The 16325-nt window shown below is 49.4% G+C and overlaps 1 protein-coding gene across 1 annotated transcript in view; it reads right to left on the bottom strand.

Annotated features, from left to right (window-relative positions):
• LOC126248813 (DNA mismatch repair protein Msh2) overlaps positions 1–16325 on the bottom strand; it is a 244481-nt gene that overhangs the window by 151888 nt on the left and 76268 nt on the right. Inside the window, exon 4 of the mRNA XM_049950222.1 lies at positions 13548–13690. Coding sequence (XP_049806179.1) covers positions 13548–13690 — 143 coding nt within the window. The remainder of the gene's footprint in view (positions 1–13547; positions 13691–16325) is intronic.

Below are 16325 nucleotides of genomic sequence, written 5' to 3'. Positions count from 1 at the left end.
ACTTACAGTCCGCCGAGAAAGCAAATAGTTTTCCAGCTCTCGCTATATTAAGCGCAATCTTATAACTTGCACGTACTGCTTGGTTATCGTTGTTGTTGCCCTGAAAAATGGAAAACAGTGCTCTATAAAATGTTAAATCAGTTACATGAAAGACATGATGGAAGAAAGTCGCAGATCTCTCATGACAACAGCAACTTACGTCAGATTTATCTAGTATCGTCAGATCGCTCTTCTTAAGCTCAGTCAATTTCGCCATCCACTCAGAAACCGACAATAAACTGTACTCGTTCTTGTGAAATTTATTATAATGGCGTTCAATACTAAACTTCCGCTGACCAGCAAGAATACTGCCACATATTAGACATTTCGAATTTTCACATTTTTGTACAAAGAAAAAGCAATTCTCCCATTCCTTTTTAAAAGATAGCAAATCTCCACTTCCGTTTCCTTGATTCACTCTGCATTTTCTGGTTCTTGAAATACAACTTTCACTACATAGTGGTGGCTTCACATCAACGTCTGCAGCTTAGCCCGGTACTACGCTGTCACAACCTGCCGGCTGTCGCCACTGCCCCTGTCGACGATTGCACGCGAACAGCACACGTGCAGCGCTGCGCGCTCATGAGCCGCGTGCAACATTTGCCCGCCCCTGGTGTAAACCATTTCATGGCCCTGGTACATGTCAAGAATCAGGAAGAAGTGACAGCAGAGAACCGCGGGTTGAACAGAGTCCTTTGGGCCATTTGAAAGGTCCAGGCGAAGCCTCGGACTAGGTGTACACCATGCATGTGTACGCGAATGGACCTTGACTACAGGTGGTAAAGGCAAGGACTCCAGTTCAGATATAAGGGATTGGATACGAACTGCAATTGTAAGCCCTGACCTGGGCAGTCAATGCGGGAGATGAACTGCCGTGAGTGGAAAAAGGAGGGTAATTTGGATGCGCAGGAGAACTACAAATGTGTGCAATGTAACTGGCGAGCAGTTGCACGCGCCTGACCTGCAATGGAGAGACTCCAGACTCTGCCAGGACGCTGGTCACCTGACTCGTCCTGAAAGCTCCCATAGCTAGTCGAATGCCATAGTGGTGCACTGGGTCGAGCAAACGCAATGCTGATGGTGCCACCGAACCATAAATCAGACTCCCATAGTCAAGGCGGGATTGAACAAGGGCTCTGTAGAGCTGCAGCAGCGTAGAGCGATCTGCACCCCAGTTGGTGTTACTGAGGCAGCGGAGGGCATTGTGATGCTGCCAGCACTCCCGCTTAAGCTGACGAAGGTGAGTAAGTCAAGTCAGTCAGGCAGTGAAAACCAGTCCTAAAAATCAATATTTCTTCTACAGTGAGGGGATTGTGAGTAAGGTAAAGATCCGTTTCCGGATGAACGATATGACGCTGCCAGAAGTGCGTAACACACGATTTTGCTGCCGAAATCGGGAAGCCGTGAGATAGAGTCCATGACTGCGCCTTGCAGATGGCTCCCTGTAGGCGCTGCTCAGCAACTCCAGTACTGGTGGAGCAGTACAAAATGCAGACATCGTCTGCATACAGAGAGGGTGAGACAGACGTTCCTACACCTGCTGCTAGACCATTAATGGCCACTAAAAACAAAGATACACTCAATACAGAGCCCTGCAGGATCCCATTCTACTGGATTGGGAGGCACCAACTTGAACATGGAAAGTGCGAAGTGACAGGAAATTCTGGATAAAAGTTGGGAGCAGGCCTCGGAGATCCCACTCGTATAATATGGCAAGGATATGATGTCCCCAGGTGGTGTCATATGCTTTCCGTAAATAAAAAAAGACTGCAAGTTGTTGGCGTCTGGAAAACGCTGTTCGGATGGCAGACTCGAGGGACACAAGATTATCAGTGGTAGAGCGACCCAGGCGGAAACTGCAGTGGCACGGAGCCAGTATGCCACATGACTCGAGGACCCAACCGACACACCATACGTTCCAGCAGCTTACAAAGAATGTTGGTGAGGCTGATGGGTTGATAGCTATCCACATCAAGTGGGTTTTTGCCGGGTTTGAGCACTGGCTGAAGAACCCAAAAGCTGCTGGACGAAGAGCTTCACGGTCTTCCTCCGTGCCTAAATCTTCCCAGCAACCTCCTAAAGAGAAGCAAGAGGGTAAGCAAACAAAGAAGTCTGCTAAGGAAAAGGACCCTCTGGTGGCCCCAACACCACCACATCCTCAGATGCAGAATTGATAGGGAGTGGTGATCTTAGTGTTCCCTGCGGACCTGGATCTCACTGATGCCTCATCCACCATAGAAACGGCTACAAATACTCAGTTGGTGGCAGCAGGTGACCCTGAGGCATGACCTGCCTCCTTGCGTGCTTCATGCCTTCCCAGCCCCACGATAATGTCATCTTCCAGTGGAATTGCAGTGGCTTTTTTCCACCACCTGGCTGAGCTATGGCAACTCTTAAGCTTTACACTTGCTTTCTGCATTGCCCTTCAGGAAACCTGGTTCCCAGAAATGGAGACCCCTGCCCTCTGCGGCTATAAGGGATATTACAAGAACCATAGTGACTATAATCGAGTGTCCGGTGGAGTTTGTGTGTATGTCCTGAACTCGGTATGCAGTGAACCTGTGCCCCTTCAAACCTCTCTTAAAGCTGAGGCTGTCAGGATAAGGACAAAGCAGGAGATAACTGTGTGCAATGTATATCTTCCTCCAGATGGTGCAGTACCCTTGAACACATTGGCTGCACTGATTGATCAACTCCCTAAACCTTTCCTATTTTTGGGAGATTTTAATGCTCATTACCCCTTGTGGGGTGGCACCGTGCTTACTGGCCGAGGCAGAGATGTCGGAAATTTACTGTCACAACTCGACCTCTGCCTCTTAAATATAGGTGCCCCCAGACGTTTCAGTGTGGCACATCGCACATATTCAGCCATTGATCTCTTAGTTTGCAGTCCTGTACTTCTCCCATCTATCCACTGAAGAGCACGTGACAACCTGTGTGGTAGTGACCACTTCCCCATCTTGTCACTGACCTGGCGTCAGGACCACAGATGCCTGCCCAGGTGGGCATTAAATAAGGCGGACTGGGAAACTTTAACCTCTGCTGTCACTGATGAATCTCCCCCACATGGTAACATCGATGTCATGGTTGAGCAGGTGACTACAACAATCGTTTCTGCGGGAGAAAACATGATCCCTCAGCAGGTGACTACAACAATCGTTTCTGCGGGAGAAAACATGATCCCTCACTCTTTACGGTGCCCCCGATGAAAGACAGTCCCTTGGTGGTTGCCGGAAGCCGCTGGAGCAATTAAGGAGCGTCAGTGAGCTCTACAGCAGCATAAGCAGCACCCTTCCCTGGAGCACCTCATAGCCTTTAAACGGCTCCGTGCCCGTGTTCACCAATTTATCGAACAACGGAAGCAGGAGTGTTGGGAGGGACACGTCTTGACCATTGGGTGCCATACGTCACCTTCCCAAGTCTGGGCAGAGATCAGATGTCTTTTTGGGTACCAGACCCCAACAGGTATTCCTGGTGTTAATATAAATGGCATGTTATCTACCAACGCAAACATGATTGCCAATCCAGGTAACAAAATTTTGTCCAGCGGGAGGGGGGAGAGCGGGAGGGGGGTCGGGGGGGAGAGCGGGAGGGGGGTCGGGGGGGAGAGCGGGAGGGGGGTCGGGGGGGAGAGCGGGAGGGGGGTCGGGGGGGAGAGCGGGAGGGGGGTCGGGGGGGAGAGCGGGAGGGGGGTCGGGGGGGAGAGCGGGAGGGGGGTCGGGGGGGAGAGCGGGAGGGGGGTCGGGGGGGAGAGCGGGAGGGGGGTCGGGGGGGAGAGCGGGAGGGGGGTCGGGGGGGAGAGCGGGAGGGGGGTCGGGGGGGAGAGCGGGAGGGGGGTCGGGGGGGAGAGCGGGAGGGGGGTCGGGGGGGAGAGCGGGAGGGGGGTCGGGGGGGAGAGCGGGAGGGGGGTCGGGGGGGAGAGCGGGAGGGGGGTCGGGGGGGAGAGCGGGAGGGGGGTCGGGGGGGAGAGCGGGAGGGGGGTCGGGGGGGAGAGCGGGAGGGGGGTCGGGGGGGAGAGCGGGAGGGGGGTCGGGGGGGAGAGCGGGAGGGGGGTCGGGGGGGAGAGCGGGAGGGGGGTCGGGGGGGGGAGAGCGGGAGGGGGGTCGGGGGGGGAGAGCGGGAGGGGGGTCGGGGGGGAGAGCGGGAGGGGGGTCGGGGGGGAGAGCGGGAGGGGGGTCGGGGGGGGGGAGAGCGGGAGGGGGGTCGGGGGGGGGGAGAGCGGGAGGGGGGTCGGGGGGGGGGAGAGCGGGAGGGGGGTCGGGGGGGAGAGCGGGAGGGGGGTCGGGGGGGAGAGCGGGAGGGGGGTCGGGGGGGAGAGCGGGAGGGGGGTCGGGGGGGAGAGCGGGAGGGGGGTCGGGGGGGAGAGCGGGAGGGGGGTCGGGGGGGGAGAGCGGGAGGGGGGTCGGGGGGGGAGAGCGGGAGGGGGGTCGGGGGGGGAGAGCGGGAGGGGGGTCGGGGGGGGAGAGCGGGAGGGGGGTCGGGGGGGGAGAGCGGGAGGGGGGTCGGGGGGGGAGAGCGGGAGGGGGGTCGGGGGGGGAGAGCGGGAGGGGGGTCGGGGGGGGAGAGCGGGAGGGGGGTCGGGGGGGGAGAGCGGGAGGGGGGTCGGGGGGGAGAGCGGGAGGGGGGTCGGGGGGGGAGAGCGGGAGGGGGGTCGGGGGGGGAGAGCGGGAGGGGGGTCGGGGGGAGAGCGGGAGGGGGGTCGGGGGGGGGAGAGCGGGAGGGGGGTCGGGGGGGGAGAGCGGGAGGGGGGTCGGGGGGAGAGCGGGAGGGGGGTCGGGGGGAGAGCGGGAGGGGGGTCGGGGGGTGAGAGGGAGGTGGGGGGGTGAGAGGGAGGTGGGGGGGTGAGAGGGAGGTGGGGGGGTGAGAGGGAGGTGGGGGGGTGAGAGGGAGGTGGGGGGAGAGAGGGAGGTGGGGGGAGAGAGGGAGGTGGGGGGAGAGAGGGAGGTGGGGGGGAGAGAGGGAGGTGGGGGGGAGAGAGGGAGGTGGGGGGGAGAGAGGGAGGTGGGGGGGGGGAGAGAGGGAGGTGGGGGGGGAGAGAGGGAGGTGGGGGGGGGAGAGGGAGGTGGGGGGGGGGAGAGAGGGAGGTGGGGGGGGGAGAGAGGGAGGTGGGGGGGAGAGAGGGAGGTGGGGGGGGAGAGAGGGAGGTGGGGGGGAGAGTGGGAGGTGGGGGGGGGGAGAGTGGGAGGTGGGGGGGGAGAGTGGGAGGGGGGGGGAGAGTGGGAGGTGGGGGGGGGAGAGTGGGAGGTGGGGGGGGGGGGGAGTGGGAGGTGGGGGGAGAGTGGGAGGTGGGGGGAGAGTGGGAGGTGGGGGGGAGAGAGGGAGGTGGGGGGGAGAGAGGGAGGTGGGGGGGAGAGAGGGAGGTGGGGGGGAGAGAGGGAGGTGGGGGGGAGAGAGGGAGGTGGGGGGGAGAGAGGGAGGTGGGGGGGAGAGAGGGAGGTGGGGGGGAGAGAGGGAGGTGGGGGGGAGAGAGGGAGGTGGGGGGGAGAGAGGGAGGTGGGGGGGAGAGAGGGAGGTGGGGGGGAGAGAGGGAGGTGGGGGGGAGAGAGGGAGGTGGGGGGGGAGAGAGGGAGGTGGGGGGGGAGAGAGGGAGGTGGGGGGGGAGAGAGGGAGGTGGGGGGGAGAGAGGGAGGTGGGGGGGAGAGAGGGAGGTGGGGGGGAGAGAGGGAGGTGGGGGGGAGAGAGGGAGGTGGGGGGGAGAGAGGGAGGTGGGGGGGAGAGAGGGAGGTGGGGGGGAGAGAGGGAGGTGGGGGGGAGAGAGGGAGGTGGGGGGGAGAGAGGGAGGTGGGGGGGAGAGAGGGAGGTGGGGGGGAGAGAGGGAGGTGGGGGGGAGAGAGGGAGGTGGGGGGGAGAGAGGGAGGTGGGGGGGAGAGAGGGAGGTGGGGGGGAGAGAGGGAGGTGGGGGGGAGAGAGGGAGGTGGGGGGGAGAGAGGGAGGTGGGGGGGAGAGAGGGAGGTGGGGGGGAGAGAGGGAGGTGGGGGGGAGAGAGGGAGGTGGGGGGGGAGAGGGAGGTGGGGGGGGGAGAGGGAGGTGGGGGGGGAGAGGGAGGTGGGGGGGAGAGGGAGGTGGGGGGGAGAGGGAGGTGGGGGGGAGAGGGAGGTGGGGGGGAGAGGGAGGTGGGGGGGAGAGGGAGGTGGGGGGGAGAGGGAGGTGGGGGGGAGAGGGAGGTGGGGGGGAGAGGGAGGTGATGTCTAGGCCAAATCCTGTATCATTTCTGTGACACTCTCTCACATATTTCACGATAATACAAAACATGTTGCCTTTCTTTGAACTTTTTCGATGTAATCTGTCAGTTCCACCTGGTAAGCATTCCACACCACACAGCAGTATTCTAAAAGATGATGGACAAGTGTAGCGTAGGCAGTCTCCTTAGTAGGTCTGTTAGATTTTCTAAGTGTCGTACCAATAAAACACAGTCTTTGGTTAGCCTTCCCCACAACATTTTCTGTGTGTTCCTTCCAATTTAAGTCGTTTGTAATTGTAATACCTAGGTATTTAGTTGAATTTACAGCTTTTAGATTACACCGATTTATCGTGTAACCAAAGTTTAACGAGTTCCTTTTAGCACTCATGTGGATGACCTCACACTTTTCGTTATTTAGGGTCAACTGCCACTTTTCGCACCATTCAGATATCTTTTCTAAATCATTTTCCAGTTTGTTTTGATCTTCTGATGACTTTATTAGTCGATAAACGACAGCGTCATCAGCAAACAACCGAAGACGGCTGCTCAGATTGTCTCCCAAATCGTTTATATAGATACGGAACAGCAAAGGGCCTGCAACACTATCTTGGGGAATGGCAGAAATCACTTCTGTTTTACTCGATGACTTTCCGTCATTTAGTACGAATTGTTACATCTCTGACAGGAAATCACAAATCCAGTCACATAACTCAGACGATATTCCGTAAGCATGCAATTTCACTACGAGCCGCTTGTGTGGTACCGTGTCAAAAGCCTTTCGGAAATCCAGAAATATGGAATCTATCTAAAATCCCTTGTCAATAGCACTAACACTTCATATGAATAAAGAGCTAGTTGTGTTTCACATGAACAATGTTTTCTAAACCCATGTTGACTGTGTGTCAATAGGCAGTTTTCTTCAAGGTAATTCATAAATTTCGAACACAATATACGTTCGAAAATCCTGCTGCATATCGACGTTAACAATACGGGCCTGTAATTTATAGGATTACTCCTACTACCTTTCTTGAATATTGGTTTGACCTGTGCAACTTTCCAGTCTTTGGGTACGGATCTTTCGTCGAGTGAACAGTTGTATATGATTGTATCGAGCTAATGCATCAGCATACTCCGAAAGGAACCCAATTGGTATACAGTCTGGACCATAAGATTTGCCTTTATTAAGTGATTGAAGTTGCTTCGCTACTCCGAGGATATTGACTTCTACGTTATTCATGTTGGCAGCTGTTCTGAATTCAAAATCTGGAATATTTAGTTCGTCTTCTTTTGTGAAGGCATTTCGGAAGGCTGTGTTTAGTAACTCTGCTTTGGCAGCACTGTCTTCGATAGTATCTCCATTGCCAACATGCAAAGAAGGCACTGATTGCTTCTTGCCACTAACATACTTCACACACAACCAGAATCTCTTTGGATTTTCTGCCAGGTTTTGAGACGAAGTTTCGATATGGAAACTGTTATAAGCATCTTGCATTGAAGTCCGCGCTAAAATTTGAGCTTCTGTAAAAGATTGCTAATCTTGGGGATTTTGCGTCTGTTCAAATTTGGCACGTTTGTTTCATTGCTTCTGCAACGGTGTTCTAACCTGTTTTGTGTACCAAGGAGTATCAGCCCCGTCATTTGTTAATTTATTTGGTATAAATCTCTCAATTGCTGCCGAAACTATCTCTTTGAATTTAAGCCACTTCTGGTCTGCACTTATATTATTAATTTGGAATGAGTGGATATTGTTTCCCAGGAAGGCGTCATGTGACTGATAGTGACAATAGTTTAACTTTCAGCTACTACCCATGGACTGGAGTTGTGGCCTTTGCGTGGTAGGTATTTAGTCGGATTTTCATCAACGCTGCTTTTGTCAGCTAAACCAGTATCTACTATCACAGAGTGAAGGGGCAGACAACCTGAAGCCTATCCAGGTAGGTGGACAGTGAGAGAACAACCCACCACGCCGCTGGCAGTTCGAGGTACTCTGACTAACACATGCCAGTCGATACGCAGCAAAAGAAGTGAGATCGCATTCAGAGTAAAGTCGCTTTGACTGTCAAAATTTTATCAGTAAATTGCCAAAGTAGTTGTAGCAAAGTTCCCTAATTTACTGCCCTCCAGGAAAGTTCTCACACTCAAATTATTCTGAGGACCTAGAGCTCGCTAAAACCTGAAGTAGGAAGCTCCGAGATATTTAGCGAGTCACGGAACATATATTGGGAAAACAGATCAGAGGCCATAGAAGGGGAAGTTCTCATTGCAGTTGGCAAAAATATTGTCTCTACTGAGGTCAAAGTTGAGTGTGACAGTGAACTCATCCGGTTGTGTATAATAGTCTAGGTGAAACCAAGTTAATTGTTGGATGTTTTTAGTGGCCACCCAGTTGCACTGTAACAGTTCTAGAATCATTCAAAGAAAGTCTAATCAGTAATGCGTAAATGCCAGGAACATGCATTACTACTTCAAGGTGAATTTAACCTACTGAGTGTAGAATGGGATATCTATGGATTCGTTACAGTGGGTACTGACGGATAGTTGGGTGAAATACTTCTGAACACACTTCCCGAAAACTTTCTTTAGCAGCTACTTCGGCAGCTCACATGCAATGGAAATGTTTTAGACTTTGTAGCTAGAAACAGGTCGGACCTTATTAACAACGTCAGTATAGAATCAGGGATTAGCGATCATGATGTCATTAAAGCAACTATGGTTAAAAAGTCAATAAACCAGTCAAGAAGGCTAGGAGAATGTTTCTGCTAGGAAGAGCAGATAAGAAGTTGTTAGCATCTGACTTTAACAGTGAACTGGCATCACTTAATTCCAGTAGGATGGATGTAGAGGAATTATGGGCAAAGTTTAAGCAGATTGTAAATTGTTGCCTGGATAATTGTGTGCCTCATAAGTGGATTAAAGATGGGAAAGACCCACCACAGCAATGGTTAGCAGAGATTCGTGTGTCTGTGAAAAGATGTATGCACAAAGCATACAACTATCCCCACCATACCATAGCAAAAGATCTGGCACAGAAATGAGAAAAATCGGGTCTTATGTAAAATCTCTAAGTGGGTCTAATGCTTCCATCCAGTCACTTGTTGTCCGGTCCAGTGTGGCACTTGAAAATAACAAAACAAAAGCCATAGTATTAAATTTCATGGTTAACCCACTAGTGCCCATTGTCCTTGATTGAGGTCAGTCAATTTTTCTGTCACTATTGCAATGTATGCGACTTCAAACCAACAATGGGCTCTTTTGGTTGTATAGTAAGTCTTCCGTCAACAATAGGTATCATTAATATCTCTCTGCTACAGTTATTCAGTTGAAGAATTAACAGAAGTGGACCGTTTTGGCAGAGCCTGACTTAATTCTATCTAAGGTCAGCATCACTGTCATTTTCTGGCTGCTGTGTAATTTAATACTGTGATATTGTTTAGTACTTACGAAAGTGAAAATGGTTTATTCCATTTTCTGTCCCAGTGCATCAAAACTTGCTATCCTTGTTTGAGGACACTGGGCGTTTCTGTGGCAAATGTTATATTTTTCAGTCTTTTCAGATTTCTTTGCCATGGCTCACCATGTTTTTAAAACTGTTGAAGAGGCAGAAGAATACTTATTTTCTGAAGAAATAGACGCATAGTAGTTCTACCTCCAGATGTAGATGGGCAGACTGATGAGGAAAATATTGAAGATGACTTGTTAGGAAATATATACGTGAGCAATATTGCAGGTACTACTGAAATTTTACACGAGAGTGACAACAAAGACACTCCTCATGCTTCTTCTAAAAGCCCATAAAGAGGAAGTTAAATGGTGTGATCAGGTTCCGAAATATTCATTTCCTGACTTAGGGTAGAAAGCTTCTAGTCTGTTGGATGAACTGAAAGAAAAGTTGTATGGTCTCGCTCGCATGCAGGTTTTTGAAGAACTCTTGTCCTCAATCTCTACTGGCTATCATAAATTGTCCAACGAAAGAGATTATTTGTCTGAGGAGGATGATCTCTGAGTCCAAACAGAGAAAGATGTGATGAGTCATAACAGGCATTTTGAACAGAAATCTGTAATACATTTCAATGATAACAGAAAGGCCAATGAAACAAGAGTGAGAAATCTTTCAAAATAAAACCATTTGCAAAGGCTCTGGTAAAAAGTTATCAGAAATGGAGAGTCTTTCAGGAAACTCTGGCAGCTGATGAAATGATTGAGCGATACTATGGACATCACCATATAAAGTATTCTATCAGACTGAAGCATACACTTTGCACACAAAGTTTGGGCCTTATTGGCTACTGTTACAATTTATTACTGTATTGCGGGAAAGACCAGAATAACGATAAAACAAATCTACCACTGGTTTCCGAAGTAGTTTTGAGAATGTTGTCCATTATTGATGGGTCGAATAGTTACGAAGTATTTTCTGATTATTACTTTACTAGTCATGACCTGCCTGTCCGACTGAAGGAACTGGGATTCCGTACAAGTGGAACTATAAGAGAAAGCAGAACAAGGAAGTGTCCTGTATCAGCAGATAATGTTATGAAAAAGAAAGAAAGGGGATATTTTCAGTTCAGATGTGACAGAGAGAAGTAAGATTTGATCATAAAATGGAATGACAACAAGTGTTTTACACTAGCAACTAATTTCAAGACCGTCTAAATCCAAGGTTAGAATTCATTCCAAAAATAAAAGGTCAGTGTTCCATGACCACATGCATTGAATATATACAAGAATTTCATGGGAGGCGTCGACCTTCACAACTGGCTAGTACAGATACTTACCATTGCAGTGGGTGGTAAAGCCTGGTACTGGTACCTTTTTACGAAGATGGTGAACATGACTGTTGTTAATGTGTACTTGGCTTTCAAGAGGCGCACTGAAGGAACTTCTCTTTCAGTGAAAAAATTCAGAACACAGATTGCGAGAGCATACATGAAGAAACGTCTTGAAATGAGGTCAGCTAAGGGAAGACCAACAAAACTTATCTCACCTTCCAGGAGTAATTTATCAGATACATGGTATGACCAAAAGCTGCACATCATCCGGAAGTGTGAAAAGCAAAGACAATGCCCATTGAGAACTCCAAAGTAAAGCCGAGAATATATTGTGGGAAGTGTAATGTTATGCTCTACATAGAATGCTTTCCCAAATATCATATCAGGCCTCAATGAAATATCAGGTTTCAAGAATTTTTAGGTCAAAACTTCTGTAAATGTTACTTACTGTAAAATAAATAATACTTTTGGAATGTTATTTTGAGTTTATTACTGCCAGTTTCTTTATCCCTTGTCATTTTTCCTAGTCAGTAGTGTAATGACAAAATGACTACGAAGCATCCAGTGTCCTCAAATGACGATGGACAAAAAAATTTACATTTAGGCAACAAGTGAACAAAATTTCTTCACATTTCCATAAATTGGGTTGCCAGGACACAGTTTTCAAAAAATACAGAATATATGTTAATCAAAAATAAATTGGGTGTTAAAGGTTTAAGAAATGGTCACAGAGGGCAACTGTACAAACATACCATCGTTTGACTATCGAAAAAATTCCCGTATGGACGACATAGTAATAAGCATCCCTGGCACAGAGAAACAACTCAAAAAACTCAAAAGAGTTCGGACCAAGTAAGCCATCAGGTGTGGATGGAATCCAAGTTTGGTTTTTCAAAGAGTACTCTACAGCATTAGCCCCTGGCCTAGCCTGCATGTATCATGGATCTCTCACCCAGCACAACATCCCAAGCGACTGGAAGAAAGCAAGATGACTCCTGCATATAAGAAGGGCAGAATGATGGACCCATAAAATCACAAATCAATATCCCTAACAGAGGTTTTCTGCAGAATCCTTGAACACATTCTCAGCTCTAATACAATAAATTTTCTTGAGACCGAGAATGTCGACAAATCAGCATGGTTTTAGAAAACATCACTTGTGTGAAACTCAGCTTGCCCTTTTCTCGCATGATACACTGCAAACTATGGATGAAGGGCAACAGGCAGATTCCATATTTCTAGATTTCCAGAAAGCATTTGACACAGTGCCCCTTTGCAAACTCTTAACAAAGGCATGAGCGTATGGAATAGGGTGACAGATATGCGAGTGGCTCTAAGACTTCTTAAGCTATAGAACACTACGTGTTGTCCTCGACAGCGAGTGTTCATCAGAGACAAGGTTACTGTCAGCAGCAGCCCAGGCGATTGATAGGACTGCTGTTGTTATCTATATACATAAATGATTTGCCTGACCGGGTGTGCAGCAATTTGGCGTTTGGTTATGATGCTGTGGTGTATGGTAAGGTGTCGAAATTGAGTGAAAGTAGAAGGGTACAAGGTGACATAGACAAAATTTCTAGTTGGTGGGATGAATAGCAGCTAGCTCTAAGTGTAGAAAACTGCAAGTTAATGCTGATGAGTAGGAAAACAAACTTGTAAAGTTTGGATACAGCATTAAAGTGTCCTGCTTGACACAGTCCCGTCATTTAAATATCTGGGGATGGTGTTGCAAAGTGATATGAAATTTATTGGGAGAATTCTAGGAAGGTGTGGTTCATCTGTAAAGGAGACTACATATAGGATGTTCGTGCAACCTATTCTCGAACACTGCTCAAGAGTCTGGGGTCTGTACCAGGTCGGAATAAATGAAGACATCAAAGCAATTCAGATGCGGGCTGCTAAATTTGTTACTGGTAGGTTCGAACAACACTCAAGTGTTACACACATGCTTCAGGAACTCAAATGGGAATCCCTGGAGAGGGCGACATTCTTTTCGAGGAACACTTTTGAGAAAATTTAGGGAACCAGCAATTTGAGTTTACTACAGTAGGATTCTACTGCCTCCAGCATACATGTAAGGACCACAAAGATAAAATATGATAAATATGTACGGAGGTGTATAACAATCATTTTTCGCTCGCTCTGCTTGTGAGTGGAACAGGAAAAGAAATGACTGGTAGTGGACGAGGCTACCCTCCGTCACATGCCGTATGGTGAATTGCGGAGTATTTACGTAGGATGTTGATGTAGGGGAGGGGGATGGTAGAGAAATAGCTTGAAGGTGGTTCAATTAACCTTCTGCCAGGAACTTAATTGTCAACTGCAGAGTAATTAAGGCTAATCACATACATTTCGCTTTAAACAGTGTTAGCAAAGCAGATGCTGGGTTTGCTTTTGGCACCCCAAAATCCAATTAGTTTTTATTACAGACAGAATTAAATAAACATCTTGGCTAGGATTAACAAGCAAATTGTACTACCGCATAGGCAGAAGTCTGATATTTACACTCAAATTCCATAATGAAACCAAATTAAATAAAGAGAAGCTAATACACTAACCTTGTATGTTGCTGTCCACGTAGAGTCGTCATCACCAGAACAAGTAAAAACTTCTACACGATACTGTCTTTCGATCAACAAATGTTTCACAAAGCGATCAAATGCTGCCTTCTTCAAACAGGTATACTCGAGTTTACCTCCACCTGTAAAAAAAAAAAAGGGGGTCAAAATAGAAAGAAACCCACTGTAACACAAAAGAATGTCAAATTACAAACACCTGCTCTCCTCTCTTCGTACCACCACTCGACTGTACTGCTTTTCATACACATAATTCCCACCCATCATTTGTATCATTCAGTCTAGTAGTCAAATACGAAGACCTAATTTTAACACCAGTCTTTATGAAAAATTATAGTTTGTTTCCGTGTATACGCACATCTAAGTAAATTATGTTGTATGAGTGTCTCATCCTGGGATCTGAGTTACCTGCTTTTTCTTTTAACCTTTCACAAACTATCTCTCTCATTACTCTCCAAGAAGCGAATTATTAGTTTCAAAAGCTAGGATAATGCTGTCAATTTTATATGTGCGCATCGGCATATTTGTGTGTAAGAAATAACCTCTCTACAAAGAACACTTTTTTCATCATGGCCAGTCCTCTGCAAGAACTGTCAGTAACTCAGATTGTTCAGTTTCGGGTGCAGCAGTTGCACCACCTCACAGAAATGATGGCAGACTGCTCGATGTGCCATCAAATCAGCAATGCAGTCTCCAGCATTGCCACAGCAAGGGGCACCTGTTTCCACACTGCCATTCTACACATTCGATTCCAAACAAGACGACTGGTTCGAATACTACGTACAGTTGGCTCACACACTTCGCAGTGCATCACAATGAAGGTAGTTAGAGCCAACCACATTTTCTTGCAACAGTTGGAGTGTCCCTCTACCAGTTCACCTGCCAACTTTTTCCCACCGCTTGCCCTGAAAGTGTCCCTTATGAAGGACTAATTGGTGCAGTGAACGAGTATGACGACCACCAGATTAATGCGGCAACTGTGCATTACAAGTTCTTTTGCTCACAGAGGCAACCCAGTCAGACAAATACGCAGCGGGCAGCCAACTTACGATGACTTACATGCCATATCAAATTCTAGTGTGAGTGCAGACATTATTATAGTGATGCCACGATTAGGGATGCCATTACTCAAAATCTTTCAAGGGCCTCAAGTTTCCTGAACCTAGCTTGCTGCTGGTTTTGGAATTAGTGAACAATCAGGACTCGTATGATAGTACAGTGGTAAACTGATTCCACAGTTCAGAGCAATGGTAAGCAGTTCACGGCCATACTTTGTGCATCGAAGAAGGCAAAGTCTCGGCCAGGGTGGTGACGTAAAGAAAACCGGTGTACTCGGCAACAGACCAGTGGAGTTAAAACCTGCTCTCAGTTTTTTGTGATACACAAGTGGCAAGCACGCCCTGTCACGATGACAGGTGTTATCACTGTGATGAGCACGGTCGGATTCAATCTGCCTGCCTGCAGAAATGCTCGATAAGCTCTTTGCACATTCTCCAAGGTCGCAGTCAATCGACATAATTGCAATTGTTTCAAAGCCAAATAGTGATGCTAGTGTCAGTCAGTGCAAATGAAGTGCAACAGCGAAGAAGTCTCACAGTTCTTCCATCCAGCATAAAACTAATAAATCGTTTGTCATTCTGCAGATTGGCAAATGTAAAATATTCATGCAATTGGAGACTGGTATGTCTGTGACTCTTTTGAATAGAAGCACATGCGAACTTTTGAGGAAGACCAAGTTATAAAAATCTCGGGCAACTCTTTCTGGGTATGGTGGACATGACATTCCTGTACTAGGTATTCAGTCTCCCTGCTACATTTCCTGACATTACTAAAACAATTTCATTCACAGTTTAGTGCTCATGTGACAGTGCAAATACACTCCTGGAAATGGAAAAAAGAACACATTGACACCGGTGTGTCAGACCCACCATACTTGCTCCGGACACTGCGAGAGGGCTGTACAAGCGATGATCACACGCACGGCACAGCGGACACACCAGGAACCGCGGTGTTGGCCGTCGAATGGCGCTAGCTGCGCAGCATTTGTGCACCGCCGCCGTCAGTGTCAGCCAGTTCGCCATGGCATACGGAGCTCCATCGCACTCTTTAACACTGGTAGCATGCCGCGACAGCGTGGACGTGAACCGTATGTGCAGTTGACGGACTTTGAGCGAGGGCGTATAGTGGGCATGCGGGAGGCCGGGTGGACGTACCGCCGAATTGCTCAACACGTGGGGCGTGAGGTCTCCACAGTACATCGATGTTGTCGCCAGTGGTCGGCGGAAGGTGCACGTGCCCGTCGACCTGGGACCGGACCGCAGCGACGCACGGATGCACGTCAAGACCGTAGGATCCTACGCAGTGCCGTAGGGGACCGCACCGCCACTTCCCAGCAAATTAGGGACACTGTTGCTCCTGGGGTATCGGCGAGGACCATTCGCAACCGTCTCCATGAAGCTGGGCTACGGTCCCGCACACCGTTAGGCCGTCTTCCGCCCACGCCCCAACATCGTGCAGCCCGCCTCCAGTGGTGTCGCGACAGGCGTGAATGGAGGGACGAATGGAGACGTGTCGTCTTCAGCGATGACAGTCGCTTCTGCCTTGGTGCCAATGATGGTCGTATGCGTGTTTGGCGCCGTGCAGGTGAGCGCCACAATCAGGACTGCATACGACCGAGGCACACAGGGCCAACACCCGGCATCATGGTGTGGGGAGCGATCTCCTACACTGGCCGTACACCACTGGTGATCGTCGAGGGGA

Source organism: Schistocerca nitens, chromosome 3 (genome assembly GCF_023898315.1).
Source record: "Schistocerca nitens isolate TAMUIC-IGC-003100 chromosome 3, iqSchNite1.1, whole genome shotgun sequence".
Taxonomy (NCBI): domain Eukaryota; kingdom Metazoa; phylum Arthropoda; class Insecta; order Orthoptera; family Acrididae; genus Schistocerca; species Schistocerca nitens.
The sequence above is the reverse complement of the archived record's forward strand: the minus strand, read 5'-3'. Positions and strand labels throughout refer to the sequence as shown.